The sequence below is a fragment of the Leptodactylus fuscus genome, chromosome 2, assembly GCF_031893055.1.
Source record: "Leptodactylus fuscus isolate aLepFus1 chromosome 2, aLepFus1.hap2, whole genome shotgun sequence".
Taxonomy (NCBI): domain Eukaryota; kingdom Metazoa; phylum Chordata; class Amphibia; order Anura; family Leptodactylidae; genus Leptodactylus; species Leptodactylus fuscus.
The window spans coordinates 104,558,075-104,576,224 of NC_134266.1; the positions used below are offsets into that span (position 1 = coordinate 104,558,075).

General features: G+C 41.3%; 1 protein-coding gene across 7 annotated transcripts in view; it reads left to right on the top strand.

The window, feature by feature from the left end:
• SCUBE3 (signal peptide, CUB domain and EGF like domain containing 3) overlaps window positions 1–18,150 on the top strand; it is a 130,903-nt gene that overhangs the window by 20,406 nt on the left and 92,347 nt on the right. For all 7 annotated transcript variants that reach the window (XM_075264260.1, XM_075264264.1, XM_075264262.1 and 4 more), the window contains exons 2-4: window positions 14,422–14,544; window positions 14,649–14,774; window positions 15,525–15,659. In XM_075264260.1, the coding sequence (XP_075120361.1) occupies window positions 14,422–14,544; window positions 14,649–14,774; window positions 15,525–15,659 (384 nt within the window). The remainder of the gene's footprint in view (window positions 1–14,421; window positions 14,545–14,648; window positions 14,775–15,524; window positions 15,660–18,150) is intronic.

An 18,150-nucleotide genomic window follows, 5' to 3' on the forward strand; every position in this document is an offset into this window, starting at 1 on the left:
AGGAGCTGCACAGCAATTTTTATGAATAGCCGGCAGCTCCTGCTCCCCCCAACTAACACTTCAATGTGATTGGTTACTCCTGGTCATAATGAATATTTTCAGTCTGACAGAGTAACACCAGTCAAAAAGATAATGCAGGAATTGCTTTGTATCTTTTCAACATTAAATTTTTATTAAAGATTTTTCCAAGGGTTGTACAAAAGGGAGGGGAAGGGAGGAGAGGGAAGAAAAAGTCGGGGAAACAATGGGAAAGAAAAAGGGGAAAAATATAGGGGAACAGGGAAAGGGAACAGGGAGAGGGGGAGGCGGACTCTGACGCAGCAGAGTTACAATGAACAATGCATTACAGATAATCAGGTAACTGAAGAAGGGTAACAAAAGCCATAACAAATTGTAATAGCAAAACAGAAAAAGCAGTGATCTTCAATAATAAAGCACTAGTTGAAACTATACGAGAACCAGAAAAGCGGGTAGCAGGAAAGAATGTATGAAGTAGGTAGGCTCACAAGGGTGAGGAGGGAAAAAGGACACGAAAATCTGAGGAGTAATAGAACATGTTCCACAGTAGCCAAGTCTGGTGGTGAAGTCGGTCATCAGGGCGAAGCATCGCCAGCATATCCTCCATGGTACGGATATGGAGGAACTCTTTTAGCCAGGAAAGGAGTGTGGGGGGGACTGGGACTTCCACAGCCTCGGGATGACTGAACGAGCAGCTACCAACATAAACCCCAATAACTTGCGAATAGGTTTTCGAAATTTACGAGAGAAAAGGGAAAGAAGAAGAGGGGCTGGATCATCTTCCAAAACAACACCCGTCACTTGACAAATAACCCCTCTCACGCCATCCCAATAAGGGCAAAGAAGGGGACACCCCCACCAGATGTGAGCCATCGTGCCACGGTTGTTGAGACATCTCCAACACCTATCTGAGGTGGTTGGAAAGATGGCGTGGAGCAGAGTCGGGATGCTTTGTATCTTTTAATTCTGATGCATCTCCATGTTTCCTGTCAGAATGAATTACTGCAAGAACTCTTAGGGTAAGTTCACATGGGGTTTTTTGGACCGGATTTTGACGCGAGAATCCGCCTTAGAATCTGGACCAAAAAACGCCTCCCACGGCTAGCCGTGACTGTCGTGGCATTCGGCTCCAGATTAGGCCCAAATGAATGGGCCTAGTCAGGACGGAGTGTAGTGCCACGGATGCCCGTGGCTGACTCAGCAAGAAAGGACAGCTTGCTTCTTTTCCTGCTCGCGGGAAGAACCCGCTCGTGGGGAAAAAAAAGAAGTTACATAGTTACATAGTAGATCAGGTTGGATAAAGACATTAGTCCATCAAGTACAACCTATAACCCTACAATCCCTACAGTGTTGATCCAGGGGAAGGCAAAAAACCCCATGAGGCTTATGCCAATTGCCCCATTTCAGGGGAAAAAAATTCCTTCCCAACTACAAATCTGACCGTCAGTAAAAAACCCTGGATCAACGTGTCCTTCAAATCTAGAATCCATAACCAATTATATTTTTCTCTTCGAGAAAGGCATTCAGGCCCTCTTTGAACTTGATCAATGAATCCACCATCCCCACTTCCTGGGGCAGAGAGTTCCAGAGCCTCACTGTTCTTACTGTGAAGAATCCCCTTTTATGTTTCTGGTGAAACCTTCTCTCCTCCAGATGTAGTGGATGTCCCCTTGTCACTGTCACTGGCCTAGGAGTAAAAAGATCCTTAGAAAGTTCTTTGTATTGTCCCTTCATGTATTTGTACATTGTTATTAGATCTAACCGTAGATGTCTTTTCTCTAAACTGAATAACCCCAAGTTTGTTAATCTATTGTTGTACTCCAGTCCACCCATTCCCCTAATCATTTTGGTTGGCCGTCTTTGCACTTTCAAGTTCACTTATGTCTTTCTTGTATATCGGGGCCCAAGATTGCGCACAATATTCTAAGTGTGGCCGTACCAGTGATTTGTATAGAGGCATAACTATGTCCTTGTTATGAGAATCTAGACCTCTTTTGCATCCCATAATTTTATTTGCCTTGGCAGCAGCTGCCTGGCACTGGTCATTAAAAGTAAGCTTGCTGTCCACCAAAATCCCTAAGTCTTTTTCATTGGCAGTCTTACCCAGTAATTTACTATTAAGTACATAATCATACGTTTTATTACGTCAACCAAAGTGCATTACCTTACATTTGTCAACATTATACTTCATTTGCCAAGTCTCTGCCCATGCTTCCAGTTTCCTTAGATCCCCTTGTAATATTCTACTATCCTCCTCATTATTAATTACCCTACAAAGTTTAGTATCATCTGCAAATATGGACACCCTGCTTTGTAAACCCTCTACCAGGTCATTAATAAAGATATTAAACAAGAGAGGACCTAATACTGACCCTTGGGGCACCCCACTGGTGACTGTGGCCCAGTCTGAATATTTATCATTAAAAAGTACCCTCTGTTTCCTATCAGTGAACCAGTTGCTAACCCAAATGCATATGTTTTCTCCCAGTCCCAACATTCTCATTTTGCATACCAACCGTTTATGTGGAACAGTATCAAAAGCCTTTGAAAAGTCCAGGTACACCACGTCTACTGCATTACCCATGTCTAGTCTTGAACTTACCTCCTCATAGAAGCTGATCAGATTAGCCTGACAGGACCGATTCCTCATAAACCCATGCTGATTTGGTGTTATAAGATTATTTACATTGAGATACTCCAGGATAGCATCTCTTAGAAAGCCCTCAAATATCTTGCCCACCACAGAAGTTAAACTTGTTGGCCTATAGTTTCCAGGTTCACTTTTACACCCCTTTTTGAAAATTAGCACCACATTTGCTATTAGCCAATCCCATGGAACAGATCTAGTCATTACTGAATCCTTAAATATTAGATACAAGGTTCTATCTATGACCATGCTTAATTCCCTGAGAACTCGGCGGGTGTATTCCATCTGGATCAGGCGATTTCTCTATTTTAGTGTTATGCAGGCGCTGCCATACTTCTTCCTGGGTTAAGCAGGTGACATTTAATTGAGAGTTAACATTACCCCTAATCATGTTGCTGGCCAATGGATTTTCTTGTGTAAACACTGTAGAGAAGAAGGCTTGTGCTTTTTCCTCATCCTCCTCCACCATTACACGCAGATTATTTTTGAGAGTGCGCACATTATCAGTTTTTATTTTATTATTTATGTAATTGTAGAATAATTTTGGATTAATTTTACTTTCCTTGGAAATTTTTCTCTCTGCCTCAATCTTTGCCTCCTTTATTTGCCTTTAGCACAATTTATTTTTCTTCTTATAGTTTTTTTTATGCTGTGTCGCTACTCTCTTGTTTTAGTACTTTAAATGCTTCCTTTTTAACCTTCATTGCATTCTGGCCCGCTTATTCCCATAAGGTATGTGTTTTCTAGTTCTCCTATTTAGTATATTTTTGAAGATGTCCCATTTAGTTTGTGTTCCCGTCACGTTGAGGACATTGTTCCAGTTTATGCTGCTAAGTTCCTCTCTCAGCTGGTTAAAATTGGCCCTTCTGAAGTTTAGTGTTTTTGTACCCCCTCTAATGAACATCTTCTTAATGTGTACAAGAAAACTTATTATGTTATGGTCACTATTACCCAGATGTCCCCCAACCTCCAAGTGAACGACTCCCGTTGAAGTCAATGGGAGGTGGTTTTATGATCTGGAGTCTGAGGCGGATTCCGTGTCAAAATACGGTCTAAAAAAACCTGTGTGAACTTACCCTGAGGGTATGTTCGTACAGAGAAATTTGGAGCATATTCTGCCTCAAACACTAGACCTTCAGAATAGGCTTGTTACCGAGTAAGTCAAGCACACAGAAGTGTAGTTTCCAGTTCACATGTGCAGTTTTATTGGAAACCGTTCAGAAAGTCCAACTTAAAACAGCTTACTTCAGCAGCAATGAACAAAACGGGTAACATAAAATGTTCTCAATGTCAGGGCACATAAACAGTTCAAAAGAGCTCCCCAACCTTGCAGTTGGTTGAGTTTGAGTTCCTCCTCCACACGGTGCAGTGTGTATAGTAATTGAACAGGCTCCGTATCTAGACAGCCACTTCACTCTGTTCTCTGGCAGCTTTTACCTCCTTAATGGCTGTACACCTGGAGTTACAGGTTCACATTAGCAGTACCAGGAATGGAGTATAGGAGTTGACCTGCAGCAACTCCCAAATCCCAGTCCTACACCCCAGTCACCTATTTCGCTGACATTAGCCACCTCAGTGGCAGATACCTGCTATCCACAATTTTATCCTCTGCATGTTTATACTAGGGTCAGAGGACAATCGTACACATCAGGGAGAGTGTTTGCCTACATAGGCAGTACGGAGACTTACAAGTCATTCCTGCTCCGCTAGGGATTCTGGGTAAAAAATATGCAAATCTATTCTCCAGGATGGAATTAGGAGAATAGTGTACTCTTACCACTCTATATAGGGCAGCAACTTAACATCATGAATGACTCAGTTATAAAGTCTCTTAATCATAATGTGGATTTAATTGCCAAATCAGTATTTCTGTCCCAAAAGGAACAGATTCCCAGCTATGGACAGCGCTGTTTCGGCCTATTGGGCCATCCTCAGCATAGCGTAGGGATACTGATTTGGCAGAGTGAGAGACTATAGACCAGGGTCAGGGGACAATCGCACACATCAGGGAGAGTGTTTGCCTACATAGGCAGTACGGAGACTTACAAGTCATTCCTGCTCCGCTAGGGATTCTGGGTAAAAAATATGCAAATCTATTCTCCAGGATGGAATTAGGAGAACAGTGCACTCTGTACACCACCCTTTAGAGGGCAGCATCCTTAACATCATGAACGACTCAGTTATAAAGTCTTTTAATCATAATGTGGATTTAATTGCCAAATCAGTATTTCTGTCCCAAAAGGAACAGATTCCCAGCTATGGACAGCGCTGTTTCGGCCTATTGGGCCATCCTCAGCATAGTGTAGGGATACTGATTTGGCAGAGTGAGAGACTATAGACCAGGGTCAGGGGACAATCGTACACATCAGAGAGAGTGTTTGCCTACATAGGCAGTACGGAGACTTATAAGTCATTCCTGCTCCGCTAGGGATTCTGGGTAAAAAATATGCAAATGTATTCTCCAGGATGGAATTAGGAGAACCGTGCACTCTGTACACCACCCTATAGAGGGCAGCATCCTTAACATCATGAACGATTCAGTTATAAAGTCTTTTAATCATAATGTGGATTTAATTGCCAAATCAGTATTTCTGTCCCAAAAGGAACAGTACTGCATGTCCGACTCTGTGTCCGGATTTTAAAAAATCTGTTTCGCGGTGGAGAGCATAAAACGCTCACTGCCGGACAGCTTTCAAACCCATTCAAATGAATGGGTGAGAAAGAGTCCTGCAGGTTTCCGTATCCTGCCTCTCTTTTATGCAGGAAACGGAAACCTGCAGAACGGACACCGGGCGCAGATGTGAACGAGCCCTGAGTATGATAAAAAAAAAAAGACAGGGTGAAAAAACTAGTCAAGTGATAACATTATGCCCTGGAGGGATATAGTCTGACCTAGGCTATTTTACACCCCCAGGTATAAAATTTATCTACATGGGTATATTGTGGCCAGAGTCAGAGTATACCCGAGTTCAACGTTAGATGAGTATATTCTGGCTTGGAGGGGTATAGTTTGGTCTAGGCTATTTTACATCTCTGGGTATAGTTTGACCTAAGACACATAATCTCTAGAGCAGGGGTCGGCAACCCCTGGCACGCGTGACATATTTTGTTGGCACTCCAGCCAGCCCGCAACCTTCATGCACTAAATTGAGAGAGAGCGTCCCTTCAGTGCTCTGCTAAAACTGAGGTGTAGGACACGCCCCCTTCTCTCCCTGCCACCAATCAGAGGTGAGCCTCTCACTGTACAGGATAAGGGCTCCCTGGACCTGCTGCTACATGTGAGGAGGAGCTCCTGCTGTCTGCAGCCCTGAGGAGGAGAGGAAGCAAAGTAAAAGTAAAAACAACACCAGGTACGTGTGTGTTACTAACTATTCTTATTAATGTCAGGCATTTGGGGTTATTACTTTGGTTTTAGTAACTCCATGTGCCTCACATTAATAGCAGTTAACCCATCATGTCCCTCACATTAACCCCTGTTAATTGGCAGTCCAAATACATTTGGATTTCCTGTGATGTACGTAGCCTTTACTCCTCTATTCCTCACAACTTAGCCCTATTGGCCCTCTCAGACTTTTTGCGCAAATGATCCGATTTCTCTGATGGTTTATGCGAATTTGTGATTTCAATTACGGATTATCTTTTGAAACATAAAAATTTTTTGCATTTGATAATGTTTTTTATTTGCAGGTGTGCGGGGCCCCCATGGGGTCCAGTTTTTCTCCCACACTTGCTAACATCTACATGCATTGGTGCGAAGAAAGGTATATTTATGCGAGTGACAATCCTTTTGCAGAACATCTGTGCTGGTACGGTCGTTATATTGATGACCTCCTGATGGTTTGGTCGGGGGGTCAAGAGGCCGTACCAGCACTGATGGATTACCTTAATGATAATCAAATGAATCTTGCATTCACCCACTCAGTGGATATTGTCACGGTCAATTTTTTAGCCATCAGTTTGACAGGTGACTCTAGTTGCAACAAGGTTATATCCAAATTATTCCGTAAAGAGGTGTCGGGGAATACCATCTTACATGCTGCTAGCTGTCATCCCCGACACACAATTCGTTCTATTCCTGTAGGAGAACTCATCAGGGCCAAGAGGGCATGCTCCTCAGAGGAGGATTTTCAGGAGCAGGAGCGTATTACACACAACAGACTGGCACAGAGAGTTTATGCTACATGGCAGTTAAAAAGGGTATCTTCCATTGTGAACAAAAGAACTAGATCTTCCCTTTTAACACACCAAGTTAGTAAGCCAAGCTCTAACTCAGAGGGGGTCTACTTCTGTACTAATTATAGTAACAATTACAACCAAATTGTTAATATTATCAGGAAATACTTACCCATTTTAGAACAAGATACCACAACAGCTGATATATTGAACAAAGGTTGTAGGTTCATCTCACGTAGAGGTAAATCTTTGGGTAATATTTTATCTCCAAGCCTCTATTCTGGACCCAGTAGAGCCAATATAACTACCTGGCTTAGTACAACAGGTTTTTACAGATGTGGTGCCCCTAGGTGTCGTACCTGTTGCTTTGGGGTAAAATCTTTGTCCTTTGAGAACAAACACACAGCTAACTAATCATGTGGTTTATTTAATTTGGTGTAGCGTCTGCAGCCTTTTTTATGTCGGGTGCACTATTCGTCTAATGAAAATCCGCATCTTGGAACATCTCTCGGATTGCACCAAAATGTTAACCAGCAATACCTCTGGAGCTTCCAGACATTTTGTTACCCAACATGGAGGGAATGTCTCTTCCTTTAAATTTTGTGCGATTGAACGAGTAGACAAGCCTCTTAGAGGTGGGGACTGGAGGAGGAAGGTTCTCAAGCGTGAGGCATTCTGGATTCTTGAGCTAGGTACACGCTCTCCAGATGGCCTCAACTTGAGAACGGACCTTACTTATTTTTATTAATTAGGCTCAACTATTCATTCCCCCGTATAGAGGTGCATTTGGTGCGTTATGGGTTTGCATATGCATAGATTCCTTTTATGTCTAGATCCCCTGTTCACACTTTTTATTTCATGGAAGAACATTCTCTAATTTAATATTTAATCTTCAATTTCATATGTTGGGTATCTGTTCTTGTATAAGTCTTCCGGAGGTCTTCTACCTTCTATCTTTTCGTTCATGTGTATGGTCACATGATCGGCTCCCATGAATACCATACGGTTGCTGACGCCACTCAGGTGAGATCACGTGATTGGTTTCCATAACTACTGCAGGTTGTTATTGTGGGGGCACATATCGCGGGCATTCCACGTCTCTTGTTGTTATCACATGACCGATCCTTATATGTTTATTATATGGATACCGGGATCTCGAATATGGGTCTGTGTTGCGGGACTAAGTGTTTACTGACGAATCTAGATAGCCCTTGTAATGAATTTGGTTCTGGGTTATTTTACTGTATTCATCTCTGGATTAATACTTTGCCGCCTTCTTCTTTGATATGTCATCCTTTAGGTGAGTTACCCTCATATTCAATATGTAATTTTTTATTGTATGTGATTTATATATAGGTTCTCATCTGTACCTGACTTTATGATGATTTCTATTTTGTGTGGTATTGTCATAATGTGTATTAGTAATGTGCCATGGGTATATTCTCTCATATATACTAATGTGTCGGCGGTATCCTTTTTTCCCCTCTTTTTGTATTTGGTTTTAACTATTTATTGTTTTATGTTAATCATTTGATTAGTCACCTGTGGGCACCACTATAAATCGACATCACATTGCTCATTTGTGTATTGCCATGAGTAAGGGATAGACATCCCGAAACGCGTAGGCTTGTTGGGCCTGGATGCCGCACACACATGATATGTGAGTTTTTTCACTTTTGATTCCCCTTGTCTGGTGCATATTTTTCTGTCTTGTTGTTTTTTCTTTTTATCGTATGGAAGATGTTTCCACAATAAAAGTTGAATTTTATTGCACTTTCCCTTATGTGCTGGAACCTTTTTTCGTCTTGTATTGCTACTCACCTGGACCGGAGGATTGGTTGCCGTGCACTCAGGGATTGCAGCTAATGCAACGAGCTTATTTGTGAGAGCTGTGGACTTTCTTTGTATGGCACTGTTTAAACCCTTCCTGACACCCACCATACTACTAAGGTGTTTAAACACGGCAACCACCATAGCCGCTGGGTGTCTGTTGTTTATAAACCGAATGCGAGCATTAACCCCCTCTGGCACCTCAGTCAAAGCTGACCAAGGCGCCATTTTACTGGGAGGGGCACATGGGCAGTGCCATTTTTCCAGGGATCGCCGGCACCCAAAGCAAACTCCGGGTCCAGATTCCCGTTGCTACGACAGCTGGGAGCCTTATGAAGGCTCCCAGATCTGACATTCACTACGTTCTATTGCAGGCTACTCTATGTTGCCATATTTTTGCATTGCATTGCAATGCATTAGCATTGTAATGCATTGCATTAGTGATTAGACCCTGGGGTTCAAGACCCATTGGGTGTCTAATGAATGCAAAAAATAAATAAAAAGAAATTTAAAAAAATATTTTTTAAAAAATATTAAAAATTCAAATCACCCCCTTTCCCTAGAACACATATAAAAGTATTTAAATACTGTGAAACACATAGACATTAGGAATCCTGTGTCTGAAAACGCCCAGTCTACAAATCTATAAAAATATTTTTCTTGTGTAAGTCTGGGCCAGCAGGTAACGAGGATCCACGACTAGATGACAGACACACACTAGCTGGTATATAACAAAGTTTACTTATAGGAAATGGGAATGAAATAACAAGGGAAACAACTAAGTTACATATAACAATATGAGAAAACACACAATATAAACTGGCCCTATCTGTCCTTGAAATATTTGTACGGTACCGGGTTTATACAGTCTCTTAGCTCTCTGCGGTGCTCCCTCGGTGCAGGCCTGGGTCCAGGAACTCAGCAGACTCTGTCTTGGGTGAAGGTCTGAACACAGTCTAAGGCACACTCTGTAACACGCACAGCAATCCAGAATGATGCAACTCCAGGATGAAAGCAACTCCAGGAAACAGTCTACGCACACTCTTGGTTGAGCTTCAGCCATACATAGAAAGTCTCTCAACCTGCCTTTAGTCTCTAGAAGAATCTCAGCAACACTGCTGCTTTCTCCTGTCAGTTTCTGCAGTGCTTGAGGCCTTCTACTGTGCCCTAAATCAGCAATGGCCTCTAACAGGTCCTCACAGCACAGAATCTGGGCCCAAACTGGCTGCTCTGAGCTTCCTGCTCCACGTCACTTCCTTTGGACTGCACCATTAAAGGGGTTGTCCCATCACAAGGATCCTATCTATACTGCTTGTTAATGTGGATGTAAGACTTTTCCTAAGTACATTGCTTCAGCAAAGCTTCTTTGTTTGTCCACTATCTTACTTTATTCAATTCTTTGTGGCCACAGCCCTGACAGCTGCTCATGAGTCAAGTGATGTATCTGCTGCTCTCAGGGGGGAGGGAGGAGGGGCTAAGTGCAGGGATTGAGCCTGTGTATCTAGCTATTCCTGTGTCTACACCACGTGACCTAGTTCCCTGCTATCAGATAAGGAAGAGGAGCTGCTTTCATTTCTTCTGTTCTCCCAGTTATCAGGCTAGCTAATTCAGTTGTGTTCATTATGGCAGAGACAGGCAGTCTCTGTATGTAACACAGAATGGAGTTGCTGCTGCCTGTACTTCATAGTCCAATATGGGTTGGCGGAGCTACACGTAAATTTTGGGGCAGAGCTAAACGGCAGGTTGCATGTGAAACTCCGCCCACCAAATGATGCAAGAAACCAGGAAGAAAGAAGATTTTACAGCAGTAAAGACTGATGAGTATGTGAGGTGGGAATACCCCTTTAAGCAGGCAGAACCAGGGAGATTATTGTCTCTCACATTAGTACAGTCCCAGGCTATAATTCTTCACACCAGTAGGTGGCAGCAGAACAACATTGTTAAGACAATAGAGGCTACTGACTGCTACGCCTGTACGGTAAACGCCGTAGTGGGAAAAAAGTCAAAAGTGCCAAACCGCTGTTTTTTCACTATTTTGCCTCTGATAAAAATTTGAATAAAAAGTGATCAAAGCAATAGCGATTGCCCAAAATGGTATAACTAAAAAGTACACCTGTTCCTACAAAAAAAGACACCCTATGCATCCCCGTACATAGAAGAATAAAAAAAAGTTACAGGGGTCAGAATATGGTGACTTTTAGATTAACAATTTTTGTCACATATTGGATTTTTGTTAAGGATTTAAATTGTAAATAAAACCACATAAAGTTGGTATCCTCAGAATTGTACCAAACAAAGAATATAGGTGACATCTTATTTTGGCTGCACAGTCAATGCCGTAAAAACAAAACTTGTGAGAAAGTTGCAAAAATGCACTTTATCTTCAAATCCACCCCATTCAGAATTTTTTTCCAGCTTCCTAGTACATTATACAGAGTAATTAAAGGTAGTATCATGAAGAACAATTTATCCCACAATTATTAAGACCTCTAATTGGCTTTGAGAGCAGAAAAATGAAGAAGTTATGGGGTTTGGAAGGGGGAAAGAGTCAAAAACCAAAAAATGCCCGTTAACCAGACTTTCCAATGAAGTTTCTAGATCTTCTGGGGAAGAAGACTGCAAAGAAGAAGCAATGACATCCAAGCCTTTAGCTGGGGAGTGGGGAGTATCAAACACATGATTGGCTATATAAGGCAGTGCCATCTTGACCGTAGTTTTTATTGAGATTTTAAGTGATAGACCAACACAAAGTAATTGTGCAGTGGAAGGAAAATGATACATAGTTTGCAAAATTGAATCAAATAAAAATCTGAAAAGTGTGACAAAAGCATTCATCCTCCTATACTAATACTTTGTAGAATAACCTTTTGCTGCAATTACAGCTGCAAGTCTTTTGGAGACATCTCTACCAGCTTTGTACATCTAGAGACTGCAATTTTTGCCCATTCTTCTTTGCAAAATTGCTCAGGTTCAGCCAAATTGGATCGAGAGCGTCTGCTCAATGGGATTTAGGTCTGGACTTTGACTGGGTCATTCTAAAACGCAAATATTCTTTTATCTAAACCATTCCACTGTAGCTCTGGCTGCATGTTTAGGGTCATTGTCTTTCTGTTAGGTGAATCTCCTTCCAAGACTCACATCTTTTGCAGCCAACAGGTTTTCTTCCAGGATTGCCCTGTATTTAGCTTCATTTATCTTCTGTCCCTGTAGAAGAAAAGGTGTGTTCAGATGTTAGCAGTGTTACTTTTCCAGCACACACAGTGCTTTGCATTTAAAGGGATTCTACTATTAATACTCTTTTTTTTTTTCTCGTTCACATGTCGGAATAACCTTAACCCCTTCCCGCCAATGGCATTTTTTGATTTTCGTTTTTAGTTTTTGACTCCCCTCCTAAACCCCATAACTTTTTTATTTCTCCATATTCTGACAGCCGTAACTTTTTTATACGTCTGTGTAAGGGGATGCATAGGGCGTCTTTTTTGCGGGGCCAAGTTTACTTTTTAGTTCTACCATTTTGGGGAATTGCTTTTGCTTTGATCACTTTTTATTCAAATTTTTATCAGAATCAAAACAGTGAAAAAACGGCGGTTTGGCACTTTTGACTATTTTTACTGCTACAGTGTTTAGCGTACAGGAAAAATATTTTTATAGCTTTGTAGAGTGGGCGATTTTGGACACAGGGATACCTAACATGTATGTGTTTCACAGTATTTAACTACTTTTATATGTGTTCTAGGGAAAGGGGTGTGATTTGAATTTTTATTTTTATTTCTTTTTACTTTTTAAATTTTTTTTTTGCATATATTAGACCCCCTAGGGGTCTTGAACCCCAGGGGGTCTGATCACTAATGCAATGCAATGCAATGCAATGCTGTTTGATCGCTGAGGCCCGCCCCCAGTGCTGTGAGAGAACTCATCTGCATACCCACAAAAAACGGGATTTTAACCAAACGGCGGGGCGGAGACGACTTCTAAAGGTAGGAAAAGAATAGCCTAGAAATGTAAGAAAAGAATAGCCTAGAAAAAGTTTTAATGCTAGATTCCCTTTAAGCCAAAAAAGTTTAATTCTGACCAGAGTACCAGAGTACACATGTTTGCTGTTTCCTCTATATGACTTGCAGCAAACTGCAAAGGGTACTTCTTATGTCTTTCTATAAACAATGGTTTTCCTTTTGCCAATCTTCCATATAGTACAGGGAGCTTAATACTTTTGCACATCACACTTTTCAGATTTTTATTTAATTAAAATGTATCCTTTTCATTTACTTCATAATTATCTGCTTGTCTACCACTTAAAATCTCAATAAAATACATTAAAGTTTGTGGTTGTAAGATAACAAAATGTGAAAAAGTTCAAGGGGTATGAATACTTTTGCAAGCAACTGTACTTTTGTTTTACATTTTATATAGGCTGAGTACACACCATAGTGATCAAATTTGCTTCTCTCAATGTCTGAGGGTTAAACTATCCCCAGAAATGATCCTTCCTATGGAAAGAGGCCCTTTCCCTCCAAGCGGACATTTTCTGTGCTCCGGAAACCCATCTCTTCTGTCCCAGTTGTCCTCTATGAACAACATGCAAAAAAGAAGAGAAGCATGCTTACTGCTTTTAAAAGTCTGGTTGCCTTCTCCTTATCTGCCTTAATTTTGACTTTAACAAAATCAGGCAAAACTCCTGACTTCCCACAGAATTTTAGGCCTCATTGCTCAATACAGACATCAAACTTTATGCCAAGCTACTAGCTTCTCAGCTAGTCCTACATTGTTGAATGCTCACTACATCACTTGATGGCATGCGATTTTCAAAATGGGGTCACTTTCTAGAGGTTTCCACTGTTTTGACACCTCAAGAGCTTTGTAAATGCGACATGGTTCCTGAAACTGATCACAGCCAGATCTGCCCTCTAAAAGCTCCTTGGAGCTCCTTCCCTTCTGTGTCTCGCTGTGCGTCCATATATTACTTTTCACCCACAAGTGGCGTACTATGGTATTCCGGAGAACTTGCATAACAAGTTGTGGGATGCGTTTTCTCCTTTAACCCCTTGTGAATGTGCAAATTCTAGGACTAAACAAAAAAAATTAGTAAAATAAAATCAAATTTGAAAATTTCACCTCCATTTTGTCTTAATTCCTTAATTCACTTATAGGGTTAAAATACTAGGTATATGTTGTTTTGGCTTATTTAAGGGGTGCAGTTTTGAAAATGGGGTGATTTATGAGGGGTTTTAATACAAGGGTCTTCCAAAACCCCTTCATAACTGGATTAGTCCCTTAAAAAATGGGTTTTGGAAACTTTTTGAAAATTTTCAATATTGTTGTTTCATTTGTAAACCTTATAATGTCCATAAAAAATAAAAGGGTGACAAAAGTTTGATGCCGACATAAAGCAGAGATCTGGGACATGAGATTTAGGATATAATTTTGGTGGTCTGCAATTTTGCAATGCACATCATTTCAAACTTTATAAAATGCATATTTTTCAAAATTTCCACCAAATTTCCTATTTTTTCATAACAAAATTTACCACTAACATGAAGTATAATGTGTTATGAAAAAACAATCTCAAAATCACTTTGGTAGGTTAAAGCATTCCAAAGTTATTGCCACATAAAGTGACACATATCAGTTTTGAAAAATCGAGCTTCTTCAAAAAGTGCCATCGGCGGGAAGCGGTTTAATAAGAAGGTAAATTATACAATAAGATTTTATTGCTTTGATAACGTTCTGACAAGTTCCTATTAAACCTACTTTAGATGTTGATGAATGCTTGGAAGGAACAGACAACTGCCACATAGATGCAATCTGTCAGAATACTCCGCGTTCATACAAGTGCATATGCAAGTCTGGATACACGGGAGATGGGAAGCACTGCAAAGGTAAATCAGAATTACCATGAAACAGTATCTCAGGGGGTGACTTTTTATTGTTTGCTATATATTTATATGTATACATATATATCTATATACATTTTTTTATTTAGATGTAGATGAATGTGAGCGAGATGACAATGCAGGATGTGTACATGAATGTGTTAATATCCCTGGTAATTACCGATGTACGTGTTATGATGGATTTCGACTAGCACATGATGGACACAACTGTCTAGGTAAGTTATAATAAATCTAATCATTAAAGTCAGTGGCTATATTGTAATAAAATCTTTTATCTTGAACCTAGATGGTACGTAAATGTTTTTCTTTAGAAAAAAAAAATATTCACACAAAATTGGCATTTGTAATTACAAACAAGTTAACATTACAACTGGCAATACAATGACAGTTGTTTCTACTGATGAAAGACAAGTTAGTTGGTCATGCACATGTAGTAGCATTACAAAATTCATTCAGATGTAATGCTCATTCTTCTTGCCTGCAACTATGGGTTCAGGAATATCTGCAGTAAGGTTTCCATATGATATACTACAAAATACATCATATTGTAAACAAATTGGATAAGACTGGATTCACATGAAAACAATAAAACATGTCCTATATTTTTATGGACCATTATAAACATTTGCATACAGTGCAATGAATGTAACCATTTTATAATTCAGTGTTTAACCCTTTCCAGGCATCTGCTGTCGGATATTTAAAGATGTGTGGCCATCATAGCCACCAGGGTCTCTGCTGTATTATACAGCAGAGACCCAGCTCTAATGCCTATGATCAATGCCTGCATTGATTGCAGGTATTAACCCCTCCAGCATCTCGGTCAAAGGTAAAATAAAAATAAAAAATATCCGTCACACTGCCCTGTGTGAACATAGGGTAACCATGACATATTTTTCTTCAATAACATATATTATATTTATTATGTTTACTAATATTATTTTATCATTTTTGTTTTCATCTAGATTTGGATGAGTGCATGGAAGGCAATGGGGGTTGCCAGCAGATATGTATTAACATGATGGGGAGCTATGAATGCCACTGCCGAGATGGATTTTTCCTCAGTGACAACCAACACACATGTATCCAGCGCCCAGAAGGTGTGCAATAGTTTTATCATATACTCTCCACCTACTTATACATCTATGAAATAAAATTTACATATTAATAGTAATTTACTTTTTCATATAACTACAAGAAGTATATATAAATGTTAGGAAATTGCTAGGACAGCAATTCCCCAGTAACTGTTTAAACCCTCGGACAGGACACAAGAGACAGTGAGCCCTAAGCTGAAGCCCCCAAATTACCCTTCCTATTGCCAGGCCCTATCCTACGTAATAGGTGGCAACCACGAAGACAGTCCCTTCCTGTATATGTGAAACACAAAACAGAGACAAGACAGACAACAACAAAGAGAGGTTAGCTAGCCAAGGGTCAGTAACAGTCGAGCAATGCAGTGCCAAATCGGAGTCCAAAGAATAGTCAGTGAGGAAAGCCAAAGGTCAAGGATAAGAATGCAAGCAAAAATAGTGACAGTAAGGAGCAGGTATGCACAAGGCAATAGCAAGCATAGGTGTGAATGAGAGTCAAGATAAAATAGGGGAGGAAGAACCCGCCCCTGGAGTTTACAGGAAGGCAAGCTGTCAATCAAAGGCAAGACAAAATTAACCACTTAATGGACAGAGGCAACAAGGGCAAAAGATGGGTGTGGTGCAAATACAAGCACAGAACTAGAGCCGAGTTCACACAGTACGACCAAAAACTTTAAGCCAAGAACCAAACCACACCCGCCTCCTGCACCGCAGCACGCGAGCAGAGGGTGGTGCAGTGACCCGAACAGGCAGAGATGTTACAGTACCCCCCCCCCTTTTATGAGGAGCCACCAGACCCTCACTAGATAAACCAGTTCTAGAGGGATTCTGAATTTTCTCTGCCTTGTATGTAACATCTGTTTGAACAACAGACATTTGAGGACCAGGCAAATGTTTATTCACCTGGCGTTTTTGATACTGTTGGGTTTTAAGACTGGAGAGGCGTTCCTAACTTTTAGTCGCTGAGACCTTCCCCTCACTGCCACAATATAAGGAATGCAATGCTATACAGTGGGTTGAGCACTGATCTCCCCACTCTACCAACTCCTTTTTACCCCAATCAAAAATAGGATTATGGAGGTTCAACCAGGGAGCTCCAAAATTATATCAGAAGACAGATGCTCCATAACAAAAAAGCTTATGACTTCAGTGTGTGTTGAGCCCACTTGCAAGGAGATTAAGGGGTTTTTAAAACGGACTTTACCCCTGGTCAGTGGAGTAGAATCCACTCCAGTAATAGACATAGGCGTGTGGCAAAAGCTCAAAGCCCAAAGATGCAACAACTGAATATTTAATAAAGCTTGCTGCAGACATAGAGTCAACTAGAGCCTTGCCAGAAACAGACCTGTCCCCAGAGGACAGAGACACAGATAACATCATCTTATTCCCCCCAAATACCTGGTTGCCTGAGTGGTTCTTCTGATTACCACTCAGGCACTGAAGTTTTTTCGCAGGTGACAAGGGTCTGATAGAGCAGTCTCCGATGACATGACCAGAGGAACCACAGAGGAACTGACCCTTCCTATTGCCAGGCCCTATCCTACGTAATAGGCGGCAACCACGAAGACAGTCCCTTCCTGTATATGTGAAACACAAAACGGAGACAAGAAGGACAACAACAAAGAGAGGTCAGCTAGCCAAGGGTCAGTAACAGTCGAGCGGTGCAGTGCCAAATCGGAGTCCAAAGAATAGTCAGTGAGGAAAGCCAAAGGTCAAGGATAAGAATGCAAGCAAAAATAGGGATAGTAAGGAGCAAGTATGCACACGGCAATAGCAAGTACTGGTGTGAATGACAGCCAAGATAAAATAGGGGAGGAAGACGGGGCCACACGGTGGCTCAGTGGTTAGCACTGCAGCCTTGCAGCGCTGGAGTCCTGGTGTTCAAATCCCGCCAAGGGCAAAAAACCATCTGCAAGGAGTTTGTATGTTCTCCCCGTGTTTGCATGGATTTCCATCCCATATTCCAAAAAAAGACATACTGATAGGGAAAAATGTTCATTGTGAGCTCTATGTGGGGCTCACAATCTACATTAAAAAAAAAAAAAAATAGGGGAGGAAGAACCCGCCCCTGGAGTTGACAGGAAGGCAGGCTGCCAATCACAGGCAAGACAAAATTAACCACTAAATGGACAGATTCAACAAGGGCAGAAGAGATGGGTGTGGTGCAAATACAATCACAGAACTAGAGCCGAGTTCACACAGCACGACCAAAAATTTTAAGCCAAGAACCAAACTACACCCACCTCCTGCGCCGCAGCACGCGAGCAGAGGGTGGTGCAGTGACCCGAACAGGCAGAGATGTTACAATAAATCCTAGCTTAATAAGGTAACTGGATTAAAGGTGTTGTCCAAGATTTGGTCAAGTGCTCCCCACCACCACTTCCAGTGAAAAGCTTCAGTCCTCCCATGTTCGTATACATGCTTTACTGCAGCAGCCAATCACTGACCTCAGTAATGTGCTATATAGTGCTTAGGCCAGTGATTGGCAGTAGCACTG